This window comes from Acipenser ruthenus, chromosome 10, assembly GCF_902713425.1.
Source record: "Acipenser ruthenus chromosome 10, fAciRut3.2 maternal haplotype, whole genome shotgun sequence".
NCBI lineage: Eukaryota > Metazoa > Chordata > Actinopteri > Acipenseriformes > Acipenseridae > Acipenser > Acipenser ruthenus.
Genome location: NC_081198.1, coordinates 1185151 through 1200677, shown reverse-complemented (window position 1 = coordinate 1200677; position 15527 = coordinate 1185151). Strand labels below are relative to the sequence as shown.

General features: G+C 44.3%; 1 protein-coding gene across 1 annotated transcript; it reads left to right on the top strand.

Annotated features, from left to right (window-relative positions):
• The first annotated feature begins 2793 nt into the window (after positions 1-2793).
• LOC117413252 (podocan-like) lies at positions 2794-15517 on the top strand. The gene is made up of 10 exons (XM_034022158.3): positions 2794-3066; positions 4809-5084; positions 6416-6509; positions 8008-8072; positions 9591-9700; positions 10180-10336; positions 10524-10639; positions 11323-11980; positions 12618-12766; positions 13112-15517. Exons 2-10 carry the CDS (start codon positions 4818-4820, stop codon positions 13275-13277), a joined length of 1782 nt encoding a protein of 593 aa, XP_033878049.3. The 5' UTR covers positions 2794-3066; positions 4809-4817; the 3' UTR covers positions 13278-15517.
• The last annotated feature ends 10 nt before the right edge of the window (positions 15518-15527 follow it).

The following is a 15527-nucleotide window of genomic DNA, read 5'->3' as shown; positions in this document are numbered from 1 at the left end:
TAACTACTTCAGGGACCTGATGGAGGTATGATTGGTTCAATTAAACAATTTAGAACAGGTTGGAACAAAGACCAGGAGTGGAAGGGCCACATTTGGGCACCCTTGTTATAGATACACAAAGTGATAACTGCTGAGTGCATCCGGTCTGCATGGAGTGAATTCCAAAGCAACAACGTATCGACTCGTGTGAATTCCAAAGCAACAACGTATCGACTCGTGTGAATTCCAAAGCAACAACGTATCGACTCGTGTGAATTCCAAAGCAACAACGTATCGACTCGTGTGAATTCCAAAGCAACAACGTATCGACTCGTGTGGCTCTAAAACTGGACTGAAGCCAAGAGGTCTTGTTGAGATCCTCAGTTAATTCATCTCGTGATCTTAAGAGTCTGACATGTCGAGGTCCTGAGTGGGTCATTTATCTTGTGATCACAACATAACCCCTTTTTGGTTCAGAACCTCAATCAGTGTGGATTACTGATTAGATCCACAGGGCTCAGAACCTCAGTGTGGATTACTGATTAGATCCACAGGGTTCAGAACCTCAATCAGTGTGGATTACTAATTAGATCCACGTGTTACTCACACTAGCAGGCTCTTTTGTTCTTTTTTTGTCAAATTACTTCACTCGTTTGCTGACATACCTGGAAAGGAGTCAGCGAACATTTTGGAATGTAAACAGTCGGCCCAAGACATTTGTTGAAGACAGCGAAGAAGGCCAAGTGGGAAACTTTTTTTATTAACACTAAAAGCAGCTCCTCACAATATATATGCATTTTCCGTTAACTGTCTGGAGGGTTTTCCATGCTTTTTTAATGGATTTAATGGCCTCCCCACCAGAGGATACCGGTTCCACCAGTTTAAACTGACTTGTGTCTTTATGGTGCATTCTTGCGTTCACTTTAATTTATGTGGTAACCCTTTAGAGCCAATCCTATCATGTTGGGTTTGGGACGGCAGAGATTTCAAACTGCTTTGCTTTGATACTGGTTGCATTCAGGCTGGTGCCACAAGAGCCTTCGTTCACATCTCTGGGAGAGGAGCACCCCCCTGCCAGTTGTGATGCTAGGGGCTAGGTTGTTGAGACCATCAGTTCTAACCTAGGCCCAGGTAAGAGGGCAGAAAGGCTTGTCAATTAGCCTGCTGAATTAAAAACAAAAAGTTTTCGTACTCGAGTTTTGCTGAAAATGTCTGTACTGTTAAACTCAGGCCCAGCCATACATCCATTTGCCGGAAACCCTGCAGACTCCCCAGAGGAGGATCTGCAAGCCTAGAAACTGCAGGGCTGTTTTAAATCATTTTGGACAAATTTAACGTTGACATTTTTCCATTTTGCTGGCTGCAAGTTGAGCTGTGAGTCATGGCGAGAGTGATCTTTTTTGACAGCTGAGCGCAGGAGAGGCACAGACTGCTGGGCTGCGTGTGGTGCTGAGTGCAGGCGAGGCACAGACTGCTGGGCTGCGTGTGGTGCTGAGCGCAGGAGAGGCACAGACTGCTGGGCTGCGTGTGGTGCTGAGTGCAGGAGAGGCACAGACTGCTGGGCTGCGTGTGGTGCTGAGTGCAGGCGAGGCACAGACTGCTGGGCTGCGTGTGGTGCTGAGCGCAGGCGAGGCACAGACTGCTGGGCTGCGTGTGGTGCTGAACGCAGGAGAGGCACAGACTGCTGGGCTGCGTGTGGTGCTGAGCGCAGGAGAGGCACAGACTGCTGGGCTGCGTGTGGTGCTGAGCGCAGGAGAGGCACAGACAGCTGAGCTGCGTGTGGTGCTGAGCGCAGGCGAGGCACAGACAGCTGGGCTGCGTGTGGTGCTGAACGCAGGAGAGGCACAGACATCTGAGCTGCGTGTGGCACTGAGCGCAGGAGAGGCACAGACTGCTGGGCTGCGTGTGGTGCTGAGCGCAGGCGAGGCACAGACAGCTGGGCTGCGTGTGGTGCTGAGCGCAGGAGAGGCACAGACTGCTGGGCTGCGTGTGGTGCTGAGCGCAGGAGAGGCACAGACAGCTGAGCTGCGTGTGGCACTGAGCGCAGGAGAGGCACAGACAGCTGGGCTGCGTGTGGTGCTGAGCGCAGGAGAGGCACAGACATCTGAGCTGCGTGTGGTGCTGAGCGCAGGAGAGCCTCCATGTAGGGAATAGTGTCTGTTTGGGAAATTAAAAGGCCAGGGTTAAAAAAATCAAACATACTGCCCGTTGCCTTTTTAGGACGTTTTCTCCACCTGATGGAACACATTCTGTAGCATGTTGTGCATTATTCCGTAATTATTTCAATAGTATATCGTATATATATATATATATATATATATATATATATATATATATATATATATATATATATATGTACTGTATATGTAGCTTGTCCAATGCAAACATGACTACTCTCGTAGTCAATTTAGATTTAGATTTTACGACAAAGGCCCCAGTCAATATGCTTAAGATATTTCTGCAATTGGACAGCAGCAGTCAAATGTCATTCTCATTGAAATGTACATTACAAAAACACATGACTGATCAGAGATGTTGACACTCTTCTTTTGCTGGGTTGTAGTTGCAGTAAAGCTTCCAGGATTTATTAAAAACACACCTAAGGGCTACATAAACAACACATATACTGTAGAGGACAAAAAAAATAAATAACCTGCACTATTTAATCCTCTGTAAATCTTGGAAAGGATGTGGGAAAAGTTCCAGAAGGCAGAAAAAAATATTGACCAAATGAATCTTTCCTTTGCACAATTAACTGATTCCCATATGGGGACTGGAAAATACCCGTCGAAGCGAAAAGGCAGGAAACCCTCGCTGGAAAAACTATGCATGCAGTTTTTATATTCTCTTCTTATCCAGTTGTGTTCTTGTTCTCGCTCTCACTCTCTCTCACTTTCTCTCTACACACACACACACACACACACACACACACACACTCTCATAAACATCTGGAAATAATCTTTCTTCTCACTGCCCTTTAGAGTTTAGTGCTTCTTCCAGACGACATGGAATTGTTTTTTTGTGCCTTTCAAAGCAAGAGATTATCATTGTTTGTATCTTGTGGCACTACCCTGAATCTATAAAACGGTAAGACTGTTTTCTTTAATTAGCATGCCTTTCTTTTTCTTTCTATTTAAAACAAAAAAGGAATATGATTTGTGTTAATCCTGGAATCCCAAGCTGGCTGTTGTGTCAGACTGTGCTCAGGCAGTCCGACAGGGATACCTAAGCAAGTGCACAGGCAAAGGCCATGTTTGTGAGAGGAGCGGAACATTATCCTCACTGTGTAACACAAGCAAGAGAGGAGCGCTTCAACAATTGGTCTGGGTAGTTTTAAACCATTATTTTCTTATTGTCTCTGGAAAATTAGCTTTGTGCTTGCTTTTTTATAAATGTTTCTCAATAAGTATAGCAGCATAATAGACAAATAATGCCTATTACGTGTTTTAAATGTTTGTATAAAACAGCACTGAATATGTTTTTAATATAAATCCCGATGTATGATTGGCATGGACGAGTTCGCCTCACTAGATGACTTAATAATTTAAACACTTTCAAACGAATAACTGATTAACAATGCATGATAAATCATGCTGTGCCCTTGCATTTTTCTGGATAAGTTCTGCATTCACAGTATGAAGGTTTTTGCTAAGTAAAACAGTGCTTATTTGTTGCTGAGTGATAAAATTCAACCAAGGCTTTCAGTGTTCCCCATATAAATGCCTTTGACCAGGCAGTGAGCCAGAGCAATGAGTGTTCACTGGCTTCAGATCCACAGTGAGTCGGAGCTGCGAGGCTGCTGTAAACAGCTGGCTGCCCTGAGTGGGTAGAGTCTGAAGAAAGGCAGGGAGACAGGTCATGCTGCTCTGACTGATCATTTAGGAACAGTTAATAACCCTGCAAACCTGCGGAAAACATACCAGAGTGGGTGAAAATAGTGCCTGCTGTCTTTTCCAAGACTGTACTGTACTGAGACGAACACCTTTGCACATGTCAAAGTAATTGCTTTCACTATGATTTATTACTTGCACACAGTAAAGATTATTTTTGTTTTCCAACTGAAGGTAAAATAAGGGCCTTATTGATCACTATGTGCCAAATATAGCGTAGGAGCTAGTGGCTGGGGGACAGAAAGGACTGGATTAGACAGATACACTGACCAGACAGACAGCAATGTGGTTCTGTCACTGTGACTTGGACAGCATGATTCCAAGCCTCCACCTACCATTTCCTGAACTTGTTTTGCAATGCTGTTTGCATATAGTGTATTGTGGAGGTGGAAAAATGATGCCATGGGGCTGCTATGGCAGAAGGAATGCTGAGACTGTGTGATCACCATTAGCAAACTCCCAATCCTGTCCTGGGGTTGAAACCCAGCGGGAGAGAGGCTGGTGTGCAGATTCACACTCGGCCAAACCAATTCCACTTGGTGATATACTGTAATGAATTGAGACCAGTCAACCCCAGGAAAGATGTGCTATATGCTGCCTATAGAAGAACTTGGGGGGTCAGGCCTGCGTCTTATTGCGTGTAACCAAGTACATCCATCAACTTCATAATGTTTCAGTGGCAAAATAAACAGGAGTCAAAGTTTAAATAAGCAATGAGATTTGTGAGAATGCTGTTCGGCTAGTTGACAGGATGCTTCAGAAGCCTGGGTTGGGTTAACCCTTTAAGGAGTACCGAATGAGGACAGTCTGCATGTGGTCTTATAGAACTGGGGGCAGCTCTGGGTGTGGCTACTGTATCCCTTCCATGTAAAGAGACAGACCCCAGGCATCCTGTTGAGTCTCACTCCTGCACCCTGCATTGTGTGTGTGTTTCTGCAGGCGCTGAGCATGGCGTGGCCCAGGGGCTCCCTGCTGGCTCTCTGGCTGCTTTTGACTTTGAGCTGTGGGCTGGTGAAGTGCCAGAACGAGGACAAGGAGGAGGAGGAGGAGGAAGAGGAGGAAGAAGAGGAGACAACCCCCTCTGTTGGGCAGGAGGTGCAGGCCTGTCCCCTGGACTGCACATGTGACCAGGAGGACATGGTGGACTGCGGGGGTGTGGATCTCATAGATTTCCCCAGCGGAGTACCAGAGACCACACGACACCTCTCCCTGCAGGTAAGGTCCTGGCTCCTTCACAAACACCTCTCATAGATTTCCCCCGCGGAGTACCAGAGACCACACGACACCTCTCCCTGCAGGTAAGGTCCTGGCTCCTTCACAAACACCTCTCATAGAGTTCCCCCGCGGAGTACCAGAGACCACACGACACCTCTCCCTGCAGGTAAGGTCCTGGCTCCTTCACAAACACCTCTCATAGAGTTCCTCCGCGGAGTACCAGAGACCACACGACACCTCTCCCTGCAGGTAAGGTCCTGGCTCCTTCACAAACACCTCTCATAGAGTTCCTCCGCGGAGTACCAGAGACCACACGACACCTCTCCCTGCAGGTAAGGTCCTGGCTCCTTCACAAACACCTCTCATAGAGTTCCCCCGCGGAGTACCAGAGACCACACGACACCTCTCCCTGCAGGTAAGGTCCTGGCTCCTTCACAAACACCTCTCATAGAGTTCCCCAGCGGAGTACCAGAGGCCACACGACACCTCTCCCTGCAGGTAAGGTCTTGGCTCCCTTACAAATGCCTCCCTGTCTTCTGTACTGCTGTCAAAAGGTCTGCTGTATCTAATAATTACAATGCTGAGTGTGTTCAGGTATCATCACTGCTCCTCTGATAATACCTTAACATGTGAGATGTATTAGTTATTCACTAGAAAGAAAGAAAGAAAGAAAGAAAGAAAGAAAGAAAGAAAGAAAGAAAGAAAGAAAGAGCGTGGGAAGTGCTTTCACTGCCAGCATTGTAAAGCTCTGTGAATACCTTCTTGTCAGGAGATATTTTCCAAACCTAAATAACAATTAGTCTTCCCCGTGCTGGCTGGCCCACCTACCTCGCTGACTCTTCCCCTGCTTAGCTCTCTCACTGCAGACAGCCTCCTGACCTCTGCTCGATGCATCACTGGCGGGGTCAGTGGGAGACCAGAGTAAACTCTTTTACTCTAAGTTACTTGAAATAAGCACCTGTTCGCTGTCAATTAACCCTTTATTTCCAATGACATGCTTTGTCTGTAATGTAGTGATTCAGGTCGGGTCTAAAATTTTAAAGATCGTATTTTAAGCTTTTTTGCAATAACTACATTTTCACTTTGGTGTTTTTGCTACATGTTCAAAATACTTTCAAACTAAGTGATCTGGAGAGAAATCCCTTTTTTGTGTGAAGCGTGAAATGCCTTTTTCCAATTGCATTTTCAAGTTTGTAAACAGTAGGGCTTCTATGGTTTAAATATATTTAATGGTAGAATCAGGTATGGGAGCAAGGTTTCACTGAGCCTGAGCTCAGCATGTAGACTGCATGAAGTCCCGCTGTACTGTATGTTGCTTCATGTACTTCCAGAACAACCAGATCAATAAGGTCACTCTGGAGGAACTCTCCCGGCTGCACAGTCTGGAGACTCTCAATCTGCAGAACAACAGACTCACTTCTGACGGTAAGAACCGGAGTCCCTGATCCATCCCGCCACTGATCAGCGACCTCGCCAGGGTGCTCCTGTCTAGGGGGTTTTCACTGCTTCAGAGAGACAGTAAGGGCTGAATTCTCAAAGCTATTTATTCCCATTCGTCATTAGCACATTTTTTTCAGAAAGCAGAAATGCACCCAGTATCATAAATGATATAGATAAAGTCAACGCGAGACACAACTTCAAATTTAGCACAGAGAGAAGAAAAGGAGGACAAAAATGGAAGTTGAATTAAAGTTAGTTTAGAACAGAAGGAAGGAAGCATTGTTTTACACAGATAGTTATAAATGCATGGAATAGTCTGTCAGATAGTAGAATCTAAAACACTGGAAACATAAACAAGACGAGATGCTGTGCTTTTAAAAGAGATCCCCCAGCAGGAGTGAATGGTGTGCTAACAAGGGACGAGCCTTGATGGGCTGAATGGCCTTTTCTATTCTTATGGCGAAACTATTCTTCTGTTCTAATAAAGTTACCAAGTCAGAAATAAACAACTAAGACTTTTAATTCAAGGGCTTGAATGAAGTCCAAAGCGAAGCTTGACAATCCAGCCCCATGTGTTTATAGAGACTGTACGTGTTATTGGTAACTTTAATATTATCTTAAACATTTTTTGTGTCAGGATTCAGGCAATACAAATAGCAGTCCAGAGTTTGTTCTTCAGTATTTATCTTGGATATGAATCACAGAAACCCGGCTCTGTTTTAATAGAGTACCTCAGTAGAAACCTCACATTGCTTTTCCTGATTTCTTCATAATTTCTCTTGTTGCTGCCAAGGTTTCCTTGAGTTAAAGTGCAAGCAGTAAACACGTTTTTAAACAGCATGTTTTAAGAAGGGTCAGCTGCTCGGACTATTATTACAACCTATGAGCAGTAACTACACTTCTAATGTAGCTGTAGATCTCTCACTCAGGATGACAATAACAACCCACTCTAAAGCTCTACACCACAACAGAATCTGCATAAACACATTCAATACGTTCCTGTCTGAGAGTGTGCTTTCTCTTGCACTCTCCGTATGACAGGCCTGACGCTGCAAAGAGTGTGCGAGAATGAAATACACTCTCTGCTTGATTAGAGGCAGCCACCGGACACTCAGAAGCATTCCCTCTTGATTTTGCTCTTTTTCAAAACATTGTGAAGTATCAAAAACAGGTCACTATGCGGTGATGTGTGGTGCATAACAACTGATTTCCCGCAAGGCCTAACCGTGAAGTAGCCCAGTTTGTGAAATAACGAGGCAGCACTGTACACTTGTTCTGCAGAGATTTACCAGTTATTAGCATTTCTTTATATACAACCCTTTCTGACACCTTCCTTGATGGATATTGTATTTTAATCACTATTAAGAGCTGTGTTATTGAGCTCATCATTAATCTATTGCCTAGTCCAGATATAAGAATGCATGCCTAATTGCTTCCTCCATAGCTCTTTATTGTACTCAAGAATGTTTCTTTTTATTCCCAGGATTAGAAGATGAAGCCTTCGAACTGCTGGACAGCCTGCAATATTTATACTTGTCGAACAATAAGGTAATCAGTTTAAAAAAAAAAAAAACTGTTCACCGAGGCTGGCAGGTGTCGATTAGTCCGTTACTAAATACTCAGAGAGCTTCTGCACTTGAATGCGATACGAAAGCAAGAACCATACTGACTCGAGGCAGCTCACAATGGTGTTGTTTCTGTTAAGATGAGGGATTCAAGAGCCCTACTGACTCGAGGCAACTATTAGGGTCAGCTGTTTACTGTAGTTTCTTATCCTCTTAGAAAATAAAATGCAAAAAAAAATAATAATAAGACTATCATAAATAAAATAATAACGTAACATGATTCCCAGAGCAAGAAAACACCAGTGCAGTGGCAGCACAAGAACACACAAACAAACAAACAGCACGTCACTTATTGCAATTATATCTTTGCTCACAATTGATGAGGGTAGAAACTGGTGAAGGCTGAAACATTGCTTTGTTTTTAACTTTGTTCTTTTTAAATAATAAATATTAAAGAATAGAGATTTGATCTGCAATGTAGTGTTATGGTGTTCCACCTCTATTTTCATCCATTGTGATCAATGTTGGGATGTTTGGGAAAGTGATCCCAGAGGCAGCACCCAGTAACGGAAATCATTGTGTTATAATACAGTCTGTGTGCGATATCAGCTACGTGGTCTGGACTTTAATTATACCTTTCCTACCTTCTTGACTTCTCTGATTCAGCTGTCTGACGCTGTGCACAGTGTGCTGTGCAGGTTCGCAGGGTTCTTTTCTATTTCAGCTCTAGATTAGTTCCTCAATCTGTCAGCAGTTTTTTTAGCTGTTGTTATCCACTCTGTGCCAATCTGCAGATTTAATCCCTGCCTCACACCCCTTGCCAGTTTGGGGAATTTAAAAAGCCCGCTGAATGTTCTTGGCTTGGCTAGAGGTGACTTTATCTGCGAGAGATCTGGGGAAAAGGCAGATTTACTGCTCTTTAACTTGAAGGATGGCCGTGCTTGGGAGCTGAGCACAGAGCTTTTAAGTGCCTGTAAGCTGCAAGGACACTAGTGCTGTCTTAATCTGTCTACTGCAAATAAAATACATAAACACATTTAGATAACAATCTTTGCCTGTTGTCATTTATATAAAAAAAATCAAGTTTGAACACTTGCCTAGCAGTAACGGGGCTCCAAAAAAGGACTATCTAATGGAACCCTATTTGGAGCCCAGTACATACAGTAGAACATTAAGAATGCTCTTTATAGAACCTAGACCAATAAGGGTTCCTTTTCCATCAAGCTACTCGTGTGATTTTTTAGGCTGAGCAGTAGTGCAGGCTCCCTCTCCTCCAGTTAGAGACAGGATGACTGTGGTTACACCAGCATGAACCCTCTTTCCTAATAGTGCAGCATTTCTTCACAAAGACAGCTGGTCTGACTCTTATTTTCAGTATAGAGAAACTCCTGCCTTGGCTATACTTTCCCACAGCCCATGAAGTGCGTCTCAGTGTGTGTTCTTCAATACTGCCCCAGTTTGGCTGCACTCACTCTTATCTGCTGTTCTCCTTGTATTACAGCTCACAGTGGCTCCCAAATACCTTCCCCCTTCGCTGGTCAGTGCAGACTTTGCAGCGAACCAGCTGACCAGGATCTACCCCTACACCTTCGGGCAGAAGTCTGGCCTCAAGTAAGGACTGCCCGCGAGGGCATGCAGCCTCATCCCAGTGCAGGACCATCTCCTTCATTTATATTTGCCATATTGTGAGATCCATCGTGTGGGGATTGAACTAGACTTCCCTGTTACTATGGTTACGCAAGGATTGCGCTTGCTGGCTTTAATGTAACATTGAGACACATCCTGTTAGCAGCTGGATTCATCTGAATGCCAGTTCCAGTTTCTCAAAGATGCCCTTATGACAGTGGTAACCCAAGCTACAATGGTGTGGTTTATCGGTAGCCTAATACTGTAATACTGCAGTGTTGGTAAAATGTTCATATTCTGAGCAGCAGCAATGACCACTACACACTGTTAATCCATTGCAGTGCCGCGGTCCTATCAGTAGTTAAGTAAATAAGTGTAGTTTTAGTTATGCAGCAGTGATGCTAGTGTGTGCCACATCACTCCTCCCTGATGGCTCTGCCTCCCCTTCCTTCCCTCTCTTCCAGGTCAGTGTATCTCCATAACAACAAGCTGACGGACGCAGGGATGCCTGATCAGATGTTCAATGGATCTGACAGCCTGGAAGAATTAATATTATCCAGCAACTTCCTTAAATACGTTCCCAAGAACCTCCCTCCTGCCCTGCACAGGCTCCACTTAAGGGTAAGGCACAAAACTGCGTGGCTGCAAGAAGTGCCCCACGCAAAGCACAATGAATGCATGGCAATGCAAAGCATGGTACAAACACGGGAAAAGCATGGCAACAATTGAAAATCACAAGACAAATGAAGGAAACTGTTATGGTGAGGATGATGTAATGGGGTCTTGATTCCTCGGTGATGTTTTTCAGAACAATAAGCTGGAGAAGATTCCTAAGGGAGCATTCGACAGCCTGTCCAAACTGCGGGAGCTGTACCTGCAGAACAACCACCTGAGCAACGCTGGGATGGACAACGAGACCTTCTAGTAAGTGAGTCCCTCAGCACTGGCACAGACACAAGCATGGACTGTCCACTAGCTTTCATCCTGCTGAGGTGCACAACCGCAGCGACAGACTTTCTAAATAAACAAAGAACTGAGGATCGGTTGCATCAAGAAAAATTCTGCTGATGCAAATAAACAAAATCCCACAAACATTTAACAAAGAGAAGACAGCACGATATAATATCAAAAACATGTGTCAGAAACTTTATGTGGCTTAACAAACCACATACCACATCAGTATAGACTGGGTCCCCCTCCAGCCATATTAAAGATACTTATTATGTAAATAGTTGTCATCTGATATTTTTAAATCTATTCTGTGCTTTTGGCACACTTTCTAAATTGTAAACACACAAATAGAAACAAATTAAACAATGCAATGGCAGCAATCTTCAGGTTTTCAATGGAAGATGCAGCTTCCCCTGGTACAGTTATATACTTTGGTGCTTTAAAAAAACTGATTGGGGTGTATTTGTGTAAGGTTATGTGTGATAGGGGCATTTGCTAAAAGCACTTAGCAGTGCAAGTGAATCCCTTCTGTGTCTGTAAGAATATGTAGAACTCCATAGAGGTTCCTGCTTTTTGGCACCATCGTGTTGTGTGCGTTACTTGAATCTTGATAAACCCTTTGGTCTCTGTCTTTTTATCCCCTGATCCCACCGAAGCTACCTGAACAGCCTGGTGTATCTGGATCTCTCCTACAACAACCTGAGCGTGGTCCCCAGCGGGCTGCCACGGAACTTAGTTCTGCTGCACCTGGAGAAGAACGCCATCAGGAGCATCCCGGCTATGGTGCTGAGTCCCGTCCGCAACCTGGAGTACCTGCTCCTGCACAACAACAAGCTGCGCTGGCAGGCCATCCACCCTCAGGCCTTCCAGGGGCTGAAGAAGCTGCACACCCTGCACATGTACAACAACCAGCTAGAGCGCATCCCCCGGGGGCTGCCCCGCCGCGCCAAGACCCTCATGCTGCTCCACAACCAGATCACCGAGATCAGCCGCAACGACCTGGCCACCGCCTACACTGTCACCGAGCTCAACCTCAGCTACAACAAGCTGACCAGCCCCAAGCTGCACAGGGAGGCCTTCCGCAAGCTGCGCCTGCTCCTGAATCTCGACCTGTCCGGGAACAGCCTGCAGACCTTCCCCACGGGGCTGCCCAAGAGCCTGCAGGTCCTGAAGCTGAAGGACAACGAGCTGGCCGTCATCCCTGATGGAGCCCTGTCCGGCATGGGCAAGCTCAGGGAGGTGTACCTGAGCAGCAACAAGCTGAAGGTGAACTCCATCTACCAGGGGACCTGGCAGGAGCTCACCAGCCTGAGCGTAAGTCTCTCCACGTGGAGCACTGGGATGTTTTGTAAAAGTCAGCTTTACAGAGCTAGCAAGAAACAACCTGAAAGCTGTTGAACGGCAACGTTTATTCATTGCAGGCATAAGTTTAATGCACAGAATTTATTGAACTTTTAAAACCCAGCTTCATAAATCTCTCCAGTTCGGCACACCCAGCGGAGAGATTTGTAACTTATCCTGTAATATTGTCTGGGATCCAGGCTGACCTATGATTACAGGGATTACAGGAAGGATGTGCCAGGTGGCATTGTCTCCTGGTTGAGTGTGTTGCTGTTGCTACATTAGTTATGCCCGACTCATCAGGAGAGTCGGTGTTGTAATGCAGGGGTGGGGCTTGTCACGTTGGGCATTCCTGTGTAGGACAGAAACAAAGCAATTAGTATCAGTCACACTATGTTTGAATGTCTGTACCTTTAAATTACAAGTTTGAATTGATGCACATTTGCATTTGGATGTGAAACTTGTAAGCAAGACTAAACAGCTGCACTATCTGGCCCCTCTTGCTCTGCGTACCTCCTAATATTGTGTGCTCTCGTAATAAAGCCTTTTGAATCCACTTACTGTGTATGGATCATTAGTACACTAGCCTCACACCTGCTCCGTGTTTCAGACGCTGGACCTGTCCTCCAATCAGCTGTCCCACATCCCCTCGGACCTCCCGGAGTCTCTGGAGTTCCTCCACCTGCAGAGCAACTTCATCAGCAGCATCGCGGAGAGCGCCTTCGAGAGCACGCCCAACATCAAGGGCATCTTCCTCAGGTGAGCCCTGTGTGCTAAACTGTGGGTACAGCACAGCACAGCAGAAGCACGGTGCAATCATGAGATAGCACCAGGCATGTATGCTGAATCACTGGGTGAAGCAGAATAGCCCTTTAAAGAACAACAAATGCATCAGCAATAGTCTTGTCTATGAAGGCGCTAGAAGAATACTGTACATTAGTCTGCTTGTGAATTTAGTAAAGACCTAAACCTAACCCTGTCCATGAACATTAGAGATTAACTGGTCATAACAAAACAATATGGAATTTATCCTGACTTGATAATGACTTCTTTAGCATTCATTTAGTTTAGGTTTTGTGTGCTGACACGTTCTGTCTCTTCCAGATTTAACCGGCTGGCTGTGGGCGCGGTGAAGAAAAACGCCTTTGTGAATCTCAAGAGCCTGCAGGTCCTGGACCTCGGGCCGTCCATGGAAATGCCAGGGATCATCTCCAAGAACGAGGAAGGACAGCGGTCAGAGGAGGAGGAGGAGGAGGAAGAGCTGGACTAGAACGACTAGAATAACAAACAACGGACTGAGTCTAAATCTCAAGAGCCTGATTGGATCCACATGCACAGCCTTCAAAGATTATCCAAACCAATAGGGGGCTGTTTTTCTCTCAATGCCTAAAAAAAGTCTTCATACCAACCTGTTGGGAACCTGTTTGGAAGTTCAGTGAACAGCACACAAGCAGATACTTCTGTCTCAAGAGTCTGAAAGATACTTTTCTGACTTTAGAAACATTATATTGCCTTCTCTGCGTGCATCTTTCGAGGACAACTTCCTCTCTGTATTCAGCATGTTTTCTACCTTTCACTTCTAAACATTAAGGGATTTACTCATATCAAGCAAACCTCTTGTCCCCACCTCTGCAATACAAAAACGATTAGCACAATGAAACCAGTGAGGATTGAGCAGCCACCAGCAGGTACAAATGGCTAGAAAGCCGCGATGATGAAGGGGATTAAGTTGGCAAACATGATGAAGTAATCCTGATGCATCTTTGCCATGTGACAATGATGCCTCCACATTTGCAGTTTCACAGGGAAGCTGGGGCAGGCATGAATAGACTTTCCATAAAGCAAACCCTGCTTATCTGAGACAAGACGGAACTGACCTTCCTTTTTATATAAATAATACATTCTTTTTTGCGGGAAGCTGTTCTGTCGTTCATTTTAATACAATACAACACAATACTATTTCTTTTTATATAGCTCCCTTCAAGGCATGGCATCCCAGAGCGCTGTACAAATGTACAAAACAGAACAAGGGAGCTCATGTGTACAATACAGTCCAGCTACAACCAATTATAGAAATGCACATTCAAAAAGTTTTCAATTTAGACTTAAAAGAATCCAACCTACCTAATGTCAGCCAGAATAGAGTTCCAACTTACTCGCTGTATTCAGCATGTTTTCTACCTTTCAGTATCAAGCAAACCTCCTTCCCCACCTCTGCAATACAAAAGCGATAAGCCCAATGAAACCAGTGAACAGCCACCAGCAGGTACTAACGGCTAGAAATTTCAGAATTGGAATTCTCAGAACACATCTGAATGGAATTTCAGAATTGGAATTCTCAGAACACATCTGAATGGAATTTCAGAATTGGAATTCTCAGAACACATCTGAATGGAATTTCAGAAAGGTCTCCACATTTGGCTCTGTCAGAATTAGGACCAGGGCTGCTATCAGTTAGAATGGACTTGCCTTTCCTGGAATTAGCTTCTTACTGATGCAAAGTCTGTAGATGGATACATTCTGTGACCTTTTTAATATTTCTTTTTTTGCAGCATGTTAAAGTTAATATAACTTGTGCAAGCAGATAACAACAATCCTCTTACCTTTTCATGAGGGAAGGTTTCAGCGCTGTTCTCCCAATACCCAATGCTCTACACCCACCATCTTTACATTGAAATACTGTGTCTGCAACTTATAGAATTACCAATGAAGTAACGCTAACTCACTCACCATGCATTATTACTAGCCACAAGGAAAGGATTTCCACAAAGCTTATCAATGATTTATACAGTGTTACCTTTATTATTTGTTGTCCACATTTTATTGTGCAGTTTGTAGTGGAAACAAAGGTGAAAAAAAGAAAAACATACATTTGTAACTTGGTAAATAATATCTACAAATATATCAAAGAATTAAAAATGATTTAATGAATGAATGAATGAATGCTTATGACCCTGGGAAACCCTGCTGCTGTCACTAGAGCATACTGGCGTTATTTTTTCTTTTGCAGTTTTGGATTAGTTTAGCCCCCATTATGGGGAGAGTCTAAAGCCTTGTGGCTTGCAACCCTTTACATTGAACCTCTCATTTACATAGTAGCTACTTAGTATATACATGTGCACTTGCACACAATTGCAAGGGTTAGGGTTATATCGTGCAAATAGAATTACACATGAAGTACATTGTAACTATGCTTAATAACATTGTAATGATGTGTAAGTGCACATGTATTTACTCTGTAACTACACTGTAAATACACAGGAATTAGAGATGCTTCATGTAAAGTGTTACCGAAGGCTCTGCCTGGAGTTGAGGCTCTATAAGAATTAAAGTCAGTTCTGTATGAATGTGGTTTCTTCACAAACATTATTATATACTTCAGGGTGTGAGTTTTATATACTTCAGGGTGTGTGTTTTATATATTTCAAGTTGACGAGCAATTTACAGAAGCATTTTCCCAAGATTGTTCAGCTGTATATTACACATCAAATAAACAAACCTTTGCGTATAGCACAGCTCC